This window comes from Trematomus bernacchii, unplaced genomic scaffold, assembly GCF_902827165.1.
Source record: "Trematomus bernacchii unplaced genomic scaffold, fTreBer1.1, whole genome shotgun sequence".
In the NCBI taxonomy this organism is placed as follows: domain Eukaryota; kingdom Metazoa; phylum Chordata; class Actinopteri; order Perciformes; family Nototheniidae; genus Trematomus; species Trematomus bernacchii.
The window spans coordinates 7,525,916-7,541,905 of record NW_022987727.1 but is presented as its reverse complement, the minus strand read 5'-3'; the positions used below and the strand labels follow the sequence as shown (position 1 = coordinate 7,541,905).

General features: G+C 39.1%; 1 protein-coding gene across 2 annotated transcripts in view; it reads right to left on the bottom strand.

The window, feature by feature from the left end:
- sema3bl (sema domain, immunoglobulin domain (Ig), short basic domain, secreted, (semaphorin) 3bl) overlaps positions 1-15,990 on the bottom strand; it is a 65,321-nt gene that overhangs the window by 24,217 nt on the left and 25,114 nt on the right. For both annotated transcript variants that reach the window (XM_034145237.1, XM_034145238.1), the window contains exons 3-4: positions 11,749-11,811; positions 1,816-1,935 (exon numbers count right to left, since the gene is read on the bottom strand). In XM_034145237.1, coding sequence (XP_034001128.1) covers positions 1,816-1,935; positions 11,749-11,811 — 183 coding nt within the window. The remainder of the gene's footprint in view (positions 1-1,815; positions 1,936-11,748; positions 11,812-15,990) is intronic.

The window sequence follows — 15,990 nt, the reverse complement described above, 5'->3', positions numbered from 1 at the left end:
ACTTTTGATCATGATTTATAATACAACCCATCGTCCAAAAACCACACTGAGGATGGCAGATTGGAACAGAGAGGCAGAAAATGGCACACACACTGACAAGCAACTAAACCCACCCAAAACAAAAAAACAGCAATTCACCTTCTGTACTTAAAGTGCACCCACATACACACACTCTTCTGACTAAATGTTGGCACTCTCCCACCCAAAAGTCTAATTTCCCTTCCTGCCAGCATCTAGCTTTTCTCTGTCCTCATGCCCAGTTCGACCCCCCCCCCCTGCTGGGCCAGGCAGCGCGGCACACTGGGCTGCGTTCTGGAGAACCGCCGGGGAACAGGGATCTACGAGTCTTTCTTAATAGCTCTATTCATTGATTCTTGTCTTTCAAATGGCTCCAAGTGTGAGACTCAGCAGAGGGTCCCACTGAGCTGAGTTGCTCACAGAGGGCCAGCCTGTGAGGTTGAAAAGACGTATAGAGGACCGTAGGATGCGGCTGAGTGGCCCTACAGAAAGACTCATGGCTGCCTGCTGAGGCTTAACCTTGAACCCCGGGGATCTGGGCACGGCCAGTATTCTGAGCTGTGTTTTGGCACCTAACATATTTGTTCCATTACCTTGGTTTCCTCCACAGGATAGCTTACAGGCCACCCATTGATTCCTTATCATATCATATGCACAATTCTTCATATGTTTTATGATACAGTGGCATAATATCTCACTACTGCAATATAATGCAGACATTTCTTTATGGCTGAAAACTAGTTAGACAGCCATTCCTCGTAAATGAATCTCGACTTTTATTAACTTTGGATTCACTTTAGTCAGCATGGATTTACTAAGTACTAACTTGTCTGGTGTTACAGAAACACTTTAAACGTCATTCAGCAATATATTTGATTTAAACATGACACTAAATGTAATCATAAAAGCCTAACTGCCAGAGTGTTTATAGTGGCTGTCCAGCCCTGAAGTGCATGCCAGGCGCAAAACGTTGTTCTCCTTTTCACATAAAACGTAATGTCTCTGTTTGGTGTAAAATATTTTCTTGCAATGCTGACCCAACAGAAAATGATCGTCAGACTTAGTTTTTAAACTCTTTCAGTGCATTGTTTTGGTATTCTGGTCCGCACATCTTCTGTGTAGTCCAGCAGCTTTCAATAATACCCCATAAACCATAAATCCACTTACGAGCCGTTTCCCCCAAATATAAGTTAACTTTTCACTGTACTAACCCAACAGCACAAACAGTTAGGCATAATGACATGATTGCTGGTGAATATATAACCATTTAGCTACCAAATATTGTGTTCTCACTAGGTGGTGGAGACCAAAGCAGAGCTAAAATGATAGTGAAATTGGACTTTATTTTATCGTGTGGTTGGAAACATGTTCATGCTGTCAGTTGAGATCTATATTCATAGTTTCCAATGGCACTTTGTAAGTGTTAATATAAAGTAGAGCAATGACACTGGTACATTCTTTTTAAGGAGTGGCAAAGTACTTAACCAACCTTATAGTCACTTCTTTTTTTTACAGTTTTCAAGCATTTCCATCAGGAAATGGAGACAGATTTCTGCAGTACAGCATACCATAAATTATAAGTCCTCACATTTTTTTTGAAAACAGTATATCACATTTTATAAATACTTACTGTTTTGTCAGGTACTGTATAATGTTATTTTTTTGTGGGTTTATGTCCGTATGTTTTGGTGTATGAACATCCCTCAATTCCTTGTCCCAAAAGTTCTGCACAGCAACCGCCCCCTCACACACACACACACACACACATACAAACACTCTTGCTTCACACCGGCTTACCTCTCCTCTGTGCCCCACGTTGATGAAGGCACACATGGGCTGGAAGGCCCCGGTGCCACAGGCCAGGAGGTGGGTGCGGTTGTAGGGCTGCAGCAGGCGAACAAAGTTGGCACACTCGGTCTGTAAAACAAAGATACATACATACACACAGTTTAAAATATTGTCTCAAAGAACTATGGGAAGGGTACAATATGTTGTATCAAAAGTGTTGCTATGTCTGTTTAATGAAGTTCACTAAAACAGAGCTATGTCAAACGTATGTAGTTCCTGTTCTATGTGGTGAAGAAAATTATTGATTTGGATACTGACCCGACAGATAAAGAACCAAGTATAACTTACATGTCCCTTTATATAAAACAGCTGAAAACAATGAGTTTGCTACATTTTCATGGTATAGCACGATATTTCTGCCCAGACACATGATGTAAATATTCATTCTTGAACTCATTTTACATTAATGTACAGCACACACACACACACACACACACACACACACACACACACACACACACACACACACACACACACACACACACACACACACACACACACACACACACACACACACACACACACACACACACACACACACACACACACACACACACACACACACACACAGGGAAGGGCCCTTAAACTAATCAAATCACACGGTGCAAAGGTAACTGTCATCCAAATGTAGATAAGTTGATTTTCAGGGTACTGAAGAGAACCAGAATGATGCCTTAGCGAGGCTTATTGATCCCACATGTTCATAATGAAGGCCAAGAAAAGAGCTTTATTAGAAGAAATGTGATATCCTCAGTGTCCCACGTAGGGCTCATATCTCAGATTTTTGGATTCCAGCCAACGTGACATGCTGATGTTGTAAAGCAAGTTTCAACACAAACGGGTCAAAGGACTTTGTAAAGCATCAGAAATGCTTTGGTGCCAAAATAAAAATGTGAGGGATAATTAAATATGAAATGTTTTGAGTCATAAGGGATATGAAGACACCAACGATAACTCTGATTTTTAACTTGAATAATGAATACGTAACATACTGCTGTGTTTGCCGAGCTTAAAATGGAGACAGGCCTGAAATGGAAAGAAGGATATTCAAGTGGACAATGTCAAAAGGCCATACACTCAAACACACTTAAGAACAAACGAAGTGATGACTGAGGAAACAAGTATGGAGACGTTTCTGTACTAAACAGAGGTCCAGAGGAAGCAGAGGGCACGACTACTTCCTTCTTCGTGTCTGTAAAAGCAGCAGCTGACATAATGGGTGTTAGCGGGACAGAAAGGGATCGGCCGGTCGACATTCTCCCATGTGGACGAGGTCAAACTCATATCTGTATTGTGACTGTCTGGCTGTTCAACATGGGTACATGAATGGAGATGAGGTACATGTAATCAAATTGTGCATTGTTCTTTGTCTAAAAAAAGGGGAGGAATTACTATGCTAGTTTTCAGGGTTAGGGTTTCGATCAGCTTATGTTTTTAAGCCCAACTTCGAAAAAGGTTCAGTCTGCTCTGACAAAATATGGCATGCACCAACGTTTTGAGGTTGACTCAATAAGTTGGTGACTATACTCAAATGAGGGTTGGTATACGAGCATGCATGAGGCACACAAAGGGGAGCAAACTCTTAATGGCTTGTTGAATCTCCTGTTTTCCGATCTAGGCAGCTAACCAAAACTTTTTGGAGGGAATGCATAAGTACTAAATAACTGCGTTTTCCCGACTTTAATAAAATGTATTTTGTGAGATAATGACTTTTCCTTGATTTTGACGCATAGACATGTGCTTGTGTAGTAGACTAGTCTCTGTGTTTTTACAAGTGCATGTGTGTGAATGGGTCTAGTAAATCTGTCATTTTGTGTGTGGCCCACGTCCCTCTCAAACGCTCATTTCCTCGAGTGCTTTGCGGCGCTGCAGAAGATGTAAACCATGTTACTTCAGTACGAAAAATAGTTTACATCCACATTGCTCTTTCCTGCTGGCTCATTACTCCTACCCAAACAAAACCAGACCAGTAATAAACTACACATACAATTGCTTTTAAGTACATAAAAGGAGTATGTTGGAATCTCTTGTGCCAGTATGTTTCTGTTGAGGCAGGGGGATATTGATGAGCACATTTGACATTTTGTTTCCTTCTAATTAGTTACCCCCAAATCATACCCTGGAGGGAAATGTTAAAAGCTGGACTGTACATTAGGTCACAACATCGTTATAGAAGATATATGAGGTCTTTAAGATCCAAGTGGATTTAGAATGAATAGAATTATGTTACTCCTATGTTTCCGTTCTACTGCTCAGGGAGTCGTCTTAGAGATCTGTGTGGCCAAGGAGAGCGAAGAGTGGAATGAAATGTTGAAAAGAAGAAATATGCCTCTTCTCTCCTACTGTGGGATTTGGGGTTAAACGTGTCTGTGTGGTCTTTCTGAGATTAAGTGGCAATAAAGGGAGTGGTGGGTTAAACAGAATATGAAGTGGTTCGATTGCTAAATATGGTTTTGTCTCACTTGGCGATTTTAGGGAGTAGTCTTAAAATCGAGCCAAAATTTCAAATGGATTTTTTCAATCACTGCATTCATAGCCAATGTCATGCTGTTAGAAACAAAGGCTTGCTATGTTCTTTTGTAACCTTTTGAATATCAAGGGGATGTTGGCTGACCACAAATGCTCCTTCCTAGCGAAGCCAAGCTGCTGCTTCACACTGTTTCAACTTTTAAACTGACCACAGTGTCTTGGGGGTTAATAAAGGGTATGTATAGAATTGTAAACATCAAGTTATAACCACATTTGCTTTTAGACATATCTCCCATCAACATAAACAAACAGGAACATTACCAAGACCTCTGGCAGCCTCTCCTGGCCTTGAGAAATTGAAATACTGAGAGGATTTCCAAAGGATTATGCTGATTTTGGCGAATACAACAGGAGGAGAATGTGCGTCCAACAAAAGTTAATTTGCATATGAAGGTGTGGAAAAATAACAGCTAAATTAATTCCCATGTTACAAACAATTGTACTGCCGGTTGAGTAAACATTTCCAGTCCAATGGTTTGATTAAAAGTTTATTTGACATCTGAATATGGACCCTTCCAACATATGTTTTCCAGATATTTGAAAGAAAAAAACGTTGGCTGCTGTAGCAGAGAAGGTGGAGACAAATGTATTTTTCAAGACATAAAAAAACTGTCTTATGGTAAATGTGGTCTTTATTTTGAGAAAAATAATATGAGCAGTAACAGGCTACAAATCATTTTCAATATAGTATGAATTGTTTAACGTAAGTATAACCCAGCATCATAAGTTGGCAGAGACACATTCATGATATGTAATTTGTAAATGTAATCAGGAAATGTGCTCAAGGACCAGGAAAATATCTCTCATACTATTTCTCTTCCAAGTTTATCCAGGACAGGCTGACAGTTCTGAACTCTGCACCTCTTTGCCACATCATCGAATACACGTTATTGATATTACTGTAGATTAAACAGGGTTTGCAAAAATAGTGCACTGATGTAACCCTAATAAGGACCTAAAGGGGAAAATGGCAATGTCATATAAGAACCAACTAACTGACTAAGAGGTAACGTATTATATTCTCCTCTCCTCTTTTGTTGAATGCCAATGTTTTTTTGTTTTAAATCTGAAAGACTAATTCTGATTTGCCAGAGTCGGAATCATCCACAAGCTAGCACTGTTAATGGCGATTTGGGAAAACCCAGCTTTTGGTTCTAGTACATCAACATAGCATGTTATCCTAAAACAAAACAAAAGAGAAAAGTAAAGAGGAACAGAGGAAGTTTGGGCCAAAATGTGATAGTTTTACTTGAAATGACTTCACTTTCTTGGTCGCAGCCAGTTTGTGAGCAAAGTGGAAGAGCTAACATGGAGCTAACAGCAAGGAGAGCTGCAGCTGCTCAGCATGTTCTGTGACGAGTGACCCGGGCAGGGAGAGGCAAGTTTGGAAAATGGAGAGCAGTTTCCAGTATAAACAGCCCATGTTCAGTGGAGAGAAGTCTGATTCTATAATACTAACAGGAAATGAGGACCAACAAATTCACATTTACACACACAGAACACACACACACACACACACACACACACACACACACACACACAAATATGCACTTGTACAAGGCTACAGTCAACTGGATCCAATACACAAACACAATCACAAACACAGAAATATCGTAAACGAAGTTCAAAGCCGGACAGCTGGATGAAGTCTTTGGTGTCAGCAGTTGTTTGATCCTCAAATAAACATGTTTTCTACTCTCCACTGACTTCCAGACAGCACTGAAAACACTCAGTCATGGCAAGAAACTGTTGCCAAAGTGCGTGAGAGGATTTCCCCGCAACATATACCAGCTACTCCCACCATGCTAAACAGTCGAATAATTATTTTAGGATTCCAAAAACTAAAAAAACGGTCACCTACTTGGCTTTCTAGCGTAAGAGCTGCAACCAACCGTAAGCAACATTTTGGCATTGGAAACAGACCACACTGTGTCTCTTTCCTTTGCGGCATTTCTTTCATCAATATTAAAAGAAGCTGCTGTGTCTCACCAAATCTGGGCTCTAAATACAGTATAGCTGTTCTTTGATGTATTATACCAGTATAAACAGTAACACATCACATTTTGTTATGGATGGGAACAAACATAATGTACCAATGCACAAGTCAATATAGAGAATGACTGCATAGTGCAACTTCAATAGTTAATGATTTAGTTCATTTTGTTGTCAACAGGAAAATGGTTTTAAGGATTTCTGCTGCTTCTGAACAAACTTTACCATACTTTTGTTTTCCTACAGTACTGCAGGTACCAAATTGCCTGGCCCTTTCTCTCCAGTCTGCTACCCAGCAGTATTACCTATAACAAGTGTAAAGATATAACACAAAAAACACGGATTCTTTAGGGCTCTTTTATAAAGTCAGTCTAAATAAGTATTCTTGTTCCAACTATTACTCTGTGTTTTCTAATCTCTAAAGTCTTCTTTGAGTTTTGGAAAGCTCTAACAAATCAAACGTACTGTACTATGTTTAGGATTTAAAAATATTACATTCATAGACAACTATTTATACCAACATTTATAGTTGGTAAGACATGGACACAAACCTCTGACCTTAAGACGTATTGCTGCAGTATAACTTCTCTTTTTGTTGCAGTACAGTCTCTCACCTCCCTACACTCAGACACCAAAGATTCAAACTAAAGTGGAACCAATAACAGCTCTACTGATAAAGCCAAACCATGAGGGGAGGCAGATTACTGGCACTATCCAGCTTGTCTGTAGAGAACAAAACACAGAACTAAGTGTACAAACCAGTGCCACAATGTCTCATTTTGTTTTCTCAAAGCCGTATTATTCACACTCAAAATGGTTGATTTGTTCCCTCTGCTATCCCCGTTCTACGCCAGCAAAGTTTTGTTTGTGGTAAAACCCTCTGCTTTATTATGTAACACAATTGCACAGCATTAGAGATGGAGGAAGCAACAAGCTGATTAGATAATCGACCCAATTATATGCAAACAATGCCGATCGAAGCAGAAAAATGTGTTAACAGTGAGAGCAAGACACTGCATGCTCGGGTGAATTCACTGAGTGCCTCCCTTCAGCCTGTTATTGGTCCGAGCTGTAATTAATGATGGAAAAGGTCACGAGGTTGCGACTCTGGGAGGGAACGCTGTCATTGGATACAAGTTTAAGGTGGTAGACACTTGTTAGAAGGCTGTAAAGACATAGGCTTTCATTAAAATGTAAACAAAAAGGACCGCTTTGCTTTTTTTTCTTCTCACTTTTAATGTCAAGTTGTGATATTGAGATAACAAAGACGTTCATGTGCTTCATGGACCGGTAATGTTGCTCTCCTTCTTTCTGTCTGTCTCTTTTTTCTCCATCATCAAACACACACACAAACGTCCAAAAAAACAATGTCAAGACCTTTCACCTTTCAACAGCAAACATATGAGATGAAACATATGTGTGTGCCGTGTGCGTGACTTTTGCTTTGTAGATGCCAGAGGATACAGCAGTAATCAATCTGATTTGACACCTGAAAAACTCTGAAACATAGAGACGTGAAGGAATGCAGAAAGATGCCGAAAAACATATCTATCTGTTACTCAATTACACACACACACAACGTCTTTATGACTCCTTTGGCACTTGTAAGGTAGAGTTACTCACATACTTCTTTAAGACCTGTCTAATAATGCAAAGTGACTCCTCTCCGCTATGGACAGTAAGCCAATGCACACATAGTGTCGTGAAAGCCAAGCGCAGAGGAAACACCTAATAAAACTGATATAAGACACCCAAGACACACCTGCCACTTCAAACACAGAGAGCATATTCCCTTACATTATAGACACACACACACACACACACACACACACACACACACACACACACCTTTTAACCCGTTCCAGATGGCGCTAGCTGTCCGATTTATGCCAAGGCGGCACAAAAAGTCACAGACCTATAACAACGTGTACAACAGTGTCTTCATCTTGTGTGTGTGTTTGGGTGAGTGTGTGTGTGTGATTTACTATATGTGTGTAAACCAGTAATTAGGGCAGGTTTATGTATTCTGTGCACCACTAAAGCCACTGAGAGCTTCTTCTCCAACTGGGACCAAATTTAACGACGTCTCAGTACATCAAAGAAAAGAGAGTTCATTACAAAATATCTTCCTTCCCTTTTCATTTTATTCGGCATTTATTTTCCTATTTCCTGTCCGTTTTTTTATTATTGCTTGCTTTATGATTTTCAAGACTTTAAGAGCCTTACACTGCCCGAGTGTAACGTGTTAGAATGCTAACCTATGATAATTATCACTATATACAAAGTACAGTACAAAGATGTATCTGAGATACTATGTTATGTACCAAAGTATTGAACATATTTACATTTGCCCTAAGAATGGTGATTATAAATGGGATCACAACATTGCAAGGCATTCCATCCTACAATGGTCAAAAACATTTCACTGGCCAATTTTCAAACCTCAAGGTAGCACTGGATCAGCACCCAAGAGATCAACAGACACAATAGGCGTCATCCTCTGGGGACCATTACATGTTTGAACAAAATATAATGGAAGTCAACCAGGAAGTTGTTGAGATATTTCAGTCTAGTCCAAAGTGGTGGGCCGACCAACAGACTGGCATTACCATACCTAGAGTGACACTTCTATAACACATTTCCCCTACATTACCCTCTTTACCTCACTAAATATCTTTCTTTCCTGTTAACAATGTTTTAACAACATTCTCTTCCCCTTCTCTCTCTGAGCTACCTTATACCATATTTTAACCACCTCCAGGCTAACAAACATAAAGCTGAGTCAGCATACTTGAAGGGGAACGACTCAAGGTACCCTGGTCACTGGTTCCATTCAGTATGTGTTTTTCAAAGCTGAAACTAACATGTTTTCTTTCTTTACATTAGCTTCAGAATCATCCTCTCCTCATATATCTTGTCTTAAACATGATCGTAATAAGATGGCCTCTGCCCTTCCTTTGCTTTTTCTCTTCTTCAATTTGTACTCCCTCACAGAACTAATGAAATCCTTCATTCACTTACATTTACAATTTGCTTCTGAAAGCTTTCTATGTCTCTGCACCTCTCTTTCCTTTCTCTCCATGAATAAAACAATGGCCTTTTTCATAGCAAAGTAGTTGATAGCTTACGGAAACATTTTAGGGGATGTGTGGGAGCAGCGTGGCACCAACTTGTCTAACTATGCCATTAACTTTAAGCTTAGTTTGTAAATGCTCAAGGCACATTCTGCACTCCCCATCACCACATCTGTGATAGAGCAGATCCACAGAGCCAAATAGAGATGGACGTGGAAACAGGATTCAGCTGATGAGTAGTCAAAATCACGGAAAATCCAAAAACCGCCTTGACAAGCTATGGTTTGGAAGATGCTCGTGCCATGCTGAGAGCAGCTTCTCTGAATTCACTGGAGGCATTTTGGCAAACAGTATAGAACTGCTCAACAGCGTAGGTCAATGCAGTCTCCTAGTTTATGGAAAAAGCTGGGTCTGTTGGGTTTATTTTTGACAACATTGTAATATGTTTCAGTAATTGGAAACAGGGATGAGAATTTAAATGGAGACACCAATACTGGTGGAAAGAAGACAGGCAGACTGTCAGGCCATGGGCAAATACATTCAACAATCAGCAAACAGAGAGGACATTGGCAACAGAGTTGGTTAAAGGAGAGGTGTCATGGCCATTTCCACTGATCATAATTCCATTGTTGAGGTCTACTAAAATAGATTTATACTGTGCATTTTTCCAAACTCACATTGGTTTCTCATACAGCATCTCTGTAAACTACGTGTATTCACTGAATTTCACTCTCTGCCTTTAACGGCTCGTTGTAGCTCCAATAGCTCCAGCCCCCACCCTCCCTGTGAGCACAGTGTGCTCTGATTGGTCGGGACGTTGTGAATCGCGCTGAGCTCCGTGGAGGTGTTGTTTCCTTGTTTAGGATACATAGCGAAACACAGCCAAACTCATCCTGAGCACACACAAACTCACATCCGAAGTAAAAACAATAAGTGTGGCTTGATATTGAGTAAGAAAAAGGTTGATAAACGCTGTGAGAATGGGTCTGCAGAGAGAATTTTGCCGCAATCCCAACTGTCTGTTATCAGCCTGCAGCCAGGGAGGAGAAATCAGCTGAGCTGCCTGTGTGTGAGGAAGTCCGTGGATTGGTCAATTTGGACCAATCAGCGGGGGCTTAACATAACGGCTCCACGGATTGGTCCATTTCGTTCCGGGTATGGCTTGACATCATGCCGTCCCGGAAGAATCAAATGGACAATGACGTATCTCCAACGAGGCGTTTTGGGGAGGTATTTTCTGTGTTAGAGTTTTACTCGCTACAGGGTGTACTTTGAGGGTTTTGACTCTGCACACCGTTTACATGCATAAAAACCTTCATAACACACAAGGGGACGGGTAATAACCGGAAAAGCATGACACCTCTCCTTTAAGTACTGGCAGGAAATATCTTTTGTCTGCTACAGAAACAAAGCAACTGACAAACAAAAATGAAAACTAGCCTCTGACTACAAGCTTTTTACTTCAAGGCTTTTAGCTAATGAGAAGCAGTTGGTAGTCTGATTTCTAGGTCAGGTGATTTCTGGACAATAGGAACTGGAAGACATGTCAAGGGCAGGTAACGCAGAACACGGTATTAATTAACTAGTTGGGAGCATTCATTGTTTAATATATTTTTCTAGTTATTGTGCTTTTTATCATGTTTTTAATTATTGTTTTATTATTGTACTCCCATTGTGTTATTTAATATGTATTGCCTGTACAGCACTTTGGTCAACTGAAGGTTGTTTTAAATGTGCTATATAAATAAATAAAGATTGAGATTGAGATTGAACATGGCAACCCTGTAAAATACGAGTTGAATTACATTCTCAACTACATTTTAAGAAAAGCTTATTTCTCCTCCTGATTTCGGTCGCAGTTTCAATGTGGTTTGTGTTGTAATCAAAGCTCTTTGCTAAGGTTTAGTAAAAAGTCATGGTTTTGGTTTAAATAAGCTCATTTGCTATTGACTTGAACTACATACACATTTTAGTAAGGGATGAAAACGTACCGTAAAAATAAGTCTACTTGACATATAATTTTACAAAGAACAGCATCTCCTGGGTAAAAGTCCTGATTGAGATTGATCTCCATCCATCCCATCACTGATCTCCCCCTACGCAGACTTTAGCCAAGACTACTTGGTATATTTTTCATGTATAAAATGTGAACAGTTAGGGAAGAACATTTGTCCCTTGAAAGCTAATTGACAACAGAGTGTCAATGTATGGTAAAGTCATTTTTAGAAGACCAGGATGTTTAATAGAAATTGTTAAAACAAGCAGGAATTAAAAGTCAGTCGGTTACCTGCGGTTCCTTTCCCGTCTGAATGCATTCCTCTCTATTGCCGGGTAACGGGGGCCAGTAAATCTATGAAGGAAGAGAAAAGGAGAAGACAAAGAAGATGTGTGTGATGATTAATGACCTCATAACTTTAAAGTAATGCAAACATCCAATATATTCAACTGTATTGCAAAATGTAATTGCTTTGTTGAACTCATAAAGGCTTTATTTGACTCTGTTGATGCAATCAAAACAGAATAATCAGCCCATGTGTTGTTAAATCTGAATTATTTCCCCTGAAAATTGAGCTGAGCAGATGCTCCACATATGATGAAACAGAGGTTTTGGAATCAAGAGCCGAGGGCTTGGACGCTTGTAAAGCCAAAACCTTGATTGAGACACGACAGACACATTTGTCATTACAGTTCTGTAAAAGCTTGGTTCATCCAAATTACAGAGGAAAACATAGCATACCTCTAGGGTTGCCAAGCTCATTTATTTTGTATTTGTCTATGTTTTGTGATAATCTGTCACTGAAATTCTGCCTCCAAATGAACACATTAGGGGAGAACACTAATCACATCTGGAGGCAGATGTGTATCTTAAAACCTGAACAAATTAAACCTGAGATACATCTTCGTTCTTTCTATCTTTCCATACAATTTACCAATCCTAATTGGACCCTAAATTGTTTTTTAACACATTTAAATATGAACTCAAACATACAACATACAAAACAGAAAAACAAGGAGTGTTTTTGATGTTATGAAAGACTTTAAGGGAGTTAATGTAATAATGTTGGCTTAAGAGACCTTCGGTGTCCGTCTTCTGTTTTGTGCCTAGAAATGAAACTCAACCTTTGGCTATAAACAAGCAGAACATATGTGCTCAGCCAAACGTACAGAGTATCCTAACAAGACCATCTGTGGTTTCTAAAAACAGTATGAATAAATAATATGCCTTTCCATTTTTAACTCAAGTTCTCACAGAATAGATCCACTATTTCCTTCTGGGGAAAGTCCCAAAGTCTTCCTCTCCTCCTGCCAATTCAACAACAAGAAGAAGTGGATCTCAGAGAAGCATGAAATATAATTTGGACCAAAACAATTGGAGTGCTTTTCACATTGCTTTTGGAAAATGAAAAATGAAATCAAATTGCCACTGAAGAGGAAAGCCCAAGTCTTTCTACGTATTGAGTTGATGATGTGGGATATACTGTAGGATTTCTCTAAGACAATAAGTCTTTGTCTGGAAACTGGCTTTGTTTTGGCTAACAGGGAGAAAAGAAACCATATGATAAAACAAATGGGCCTGACTTTCATTAGTATGTCTGCTTATGTTCGGTGTATTGGGAGCATGTGTGTGGCAAGAGGCCACTGTGGTATCTATAGGATTTAAAGGAGTGTGAAAGGTAAGTGATAAATGATATAACACAAATAGAGAGTTGTAAGCATGAGTGACAGTTTCTCCTCTTTTCTCATCACACCCTACATTTCACAACAGCAGTAGAGTTCAGGAGGATTTTGTCTTAACTGTTATGAATCCTAATGCATCACAGACAGTGCACTTCTTGTCATGATAATTGAAACCTGGATCAAAGAGTTTAAAATATCCTGTCCTGTAATAAAAATGATGTGACATTTAAGAGCCTGGAATTATTTTTAACCTTAATGTAAATGACATGTATTGCACTGCAAATGAAATGCACACTGTATAGTAGATGAAATATAACATAGGATAGATCAAATTGAGTCTGTATTGAATTTGCTAATGGTGATGCAGACTGCCTATTGGCTCAACAAAGGGTATTTCATATGAACTACAGTAGGGGTGGAAGTACAAATATCTGTCTATAGACGTACAGCCTTGAAAGGCTCAAACCTGCCTAGTTGCACACAGCATTTTTCTATGTATTTTCTCACTCATATATATATATTTTTGCTTCATGCATGTTAATAGGTCTTCTTTAAATCATCAAATACACATAACATTTTCAAATTGTGTTTTCTTTTCGTGTAGTCACACAACAAACAACACACAGAAAGTGTGTTGTACTTTATAAGGAATATTTACGAGATAGGAAGAGTGATAGCACTCTCTTAACAGTTCAGTAACTTAGCGTACTGTATTAAAAACTTTAAAAATAACAATTTATTGGTGTCTGGGAAGTTGTGTACTACAATATTTGTTGCTTGGGACCAGTAACTGCCTGGGGTCTCCACTGATTGCATTGCCTCAGGCAATTATAGCTGGACACTTAACTTTATTTTTATTTTTTGTATAGCTTTAGAGGTGCCAGCAGGCTGAATTTATTTCCATTGGAATTGGCCAGACTGCTTTTATACTCTTTTGTATTTTAAGAGAACATCTTAATTTAACTAGGTTCCTTGCTTCAAGTATTTCCTATAGTGAGTTAAATCAGCAAAGATTTGAAACTACTGCAAACGTGTTTTTTATAGACAGCAGAGTCACCTTTGCACCATCTGATTGTCCGACATCCAGCCTGCTTTTGTCTAAAACCTGGCTTGCAAATGTGGGAAACCATTAGAATTAATCATTTGTTTCATGCCTGACTGAAATTAATAAATAACTCAGTGCTGATCGAAAGACTTGGCTTCAACGGGTCATGATCTCTGGACCGGTTTCTTTGGCATGATGCTGTACTGATATAAATGCGTGCCTGTCGAAAAGCTTGGCTCACATACACAATCTGATCGAAGGTATTCTGATAGCATACCTCACTGATACTGATAAACTGTGAAATCACGCCTTGCTCAAAACATGGGTCAGAGTACTGCGATATTCCATCTATCGTCCAAGAGTCTGGCTCCACACCCTCAAGGAAATATGGTTTTACTCCAACAACCATCCACGTTCCTTCTCTGTTTAACTGTTTCCTGACACTTCATCAATGTAAAGTGTTCTTTAATCTTTATTCAGCAGTCACACATAATTAACGTTTTTACCTGTGGAAAAATCCATCCAGGAAACAAGACTGCCAAGCAGAACGGTCGGGAACAATCAAACGTAAAATGTTCCTAACTTTGAATTGCCTGTGAAACTCATTAGTTCAAGACACAATACTTTAAAAGTCAGCCAATATCAAAGAACTACATACATCATCAAATATTGTATTTGTTTATGTGCCTGCTGCTAAACAATTATTATTATTATACTTTACATTTCTCAGTTCAGATTATACCAGCTGAACCCCTGGCAAACTTGTTTTTCACTGTAAAGGTAAGGAACATATTTCAAATAAATGTATGCCCTGTGGCCATGAATGTCACAATACATGTAACTCTGGGACCTCTGCTACTGTATGTGGCAACATCATGCAGATATAAACTGACATAAGCAGATTCTTTTCAATTTTTCTTGAATCTGTTGGAACTTTTGCACAAAACCATATGCCTTCTTTGTCAGCTCAGTGTTGCTGAGCCAACGCAACATTTGGCAGAAATAGACAGTATGAATCATGGGATGTAATGAGTTTGGACTGAAACATTGCATGAACTCTTAAATCCAAAAATACTAAAAAATAGTCCCTGGGGAGAAGGTTTGAATTTCAACACGAGCTAAGTTTTGATCAACACGTCGCTTTTCAAATTGTATTATTTTGAGGCCAAAAGGATTTTTCTAGCATTAACCTATGCTAAGCAAGCTGGGCCAGAAGCCATCAACATCACCAAAGAACACTTAAACAAGATATACCACATGTAAGTAAACACTGAGCAAAGTAAACCAGCTGGATGAACATGAGGAAATGTAAACCAACATTTCATATACAATAATTAAAGATGACAAATATATTCCAATCATAGCTGTTTATGTTCTAGGGGACGGTGAAGTGGAATATTTACTCCATTATATGATACATTTGCATAAACTGAATCACTATTTGTTAGTCTTTTCCTGGGTAATTATCATTAGGCAAAGTGTTCCACTTCCCAGATTTAATTACATAAGAACTGGTTCCAGTTTGAGCAGAATCACGTTTGGTGCAATGGTCTAACCAAAGCAAGCCAAGCCTTATTCCCATTTGAGATTTTACTACACTGTTGGTCAGAGTTATAGTGAAAAGGGGAGAATAGGCTTTTTATGCCGAAGATATATTGTAAGCTCGGGTAGTCAAAGTCTGAGCTAGAAAACTACAAGCTAGTCTCATTTCACAGCAGCTTTGTTCTGGTTTTGAAAACTTTAAACCTGTTTCTAAAAGGTTAGCATGTTCATCAGCTGCAAAGTAAGAATTGTGGAAATATATGC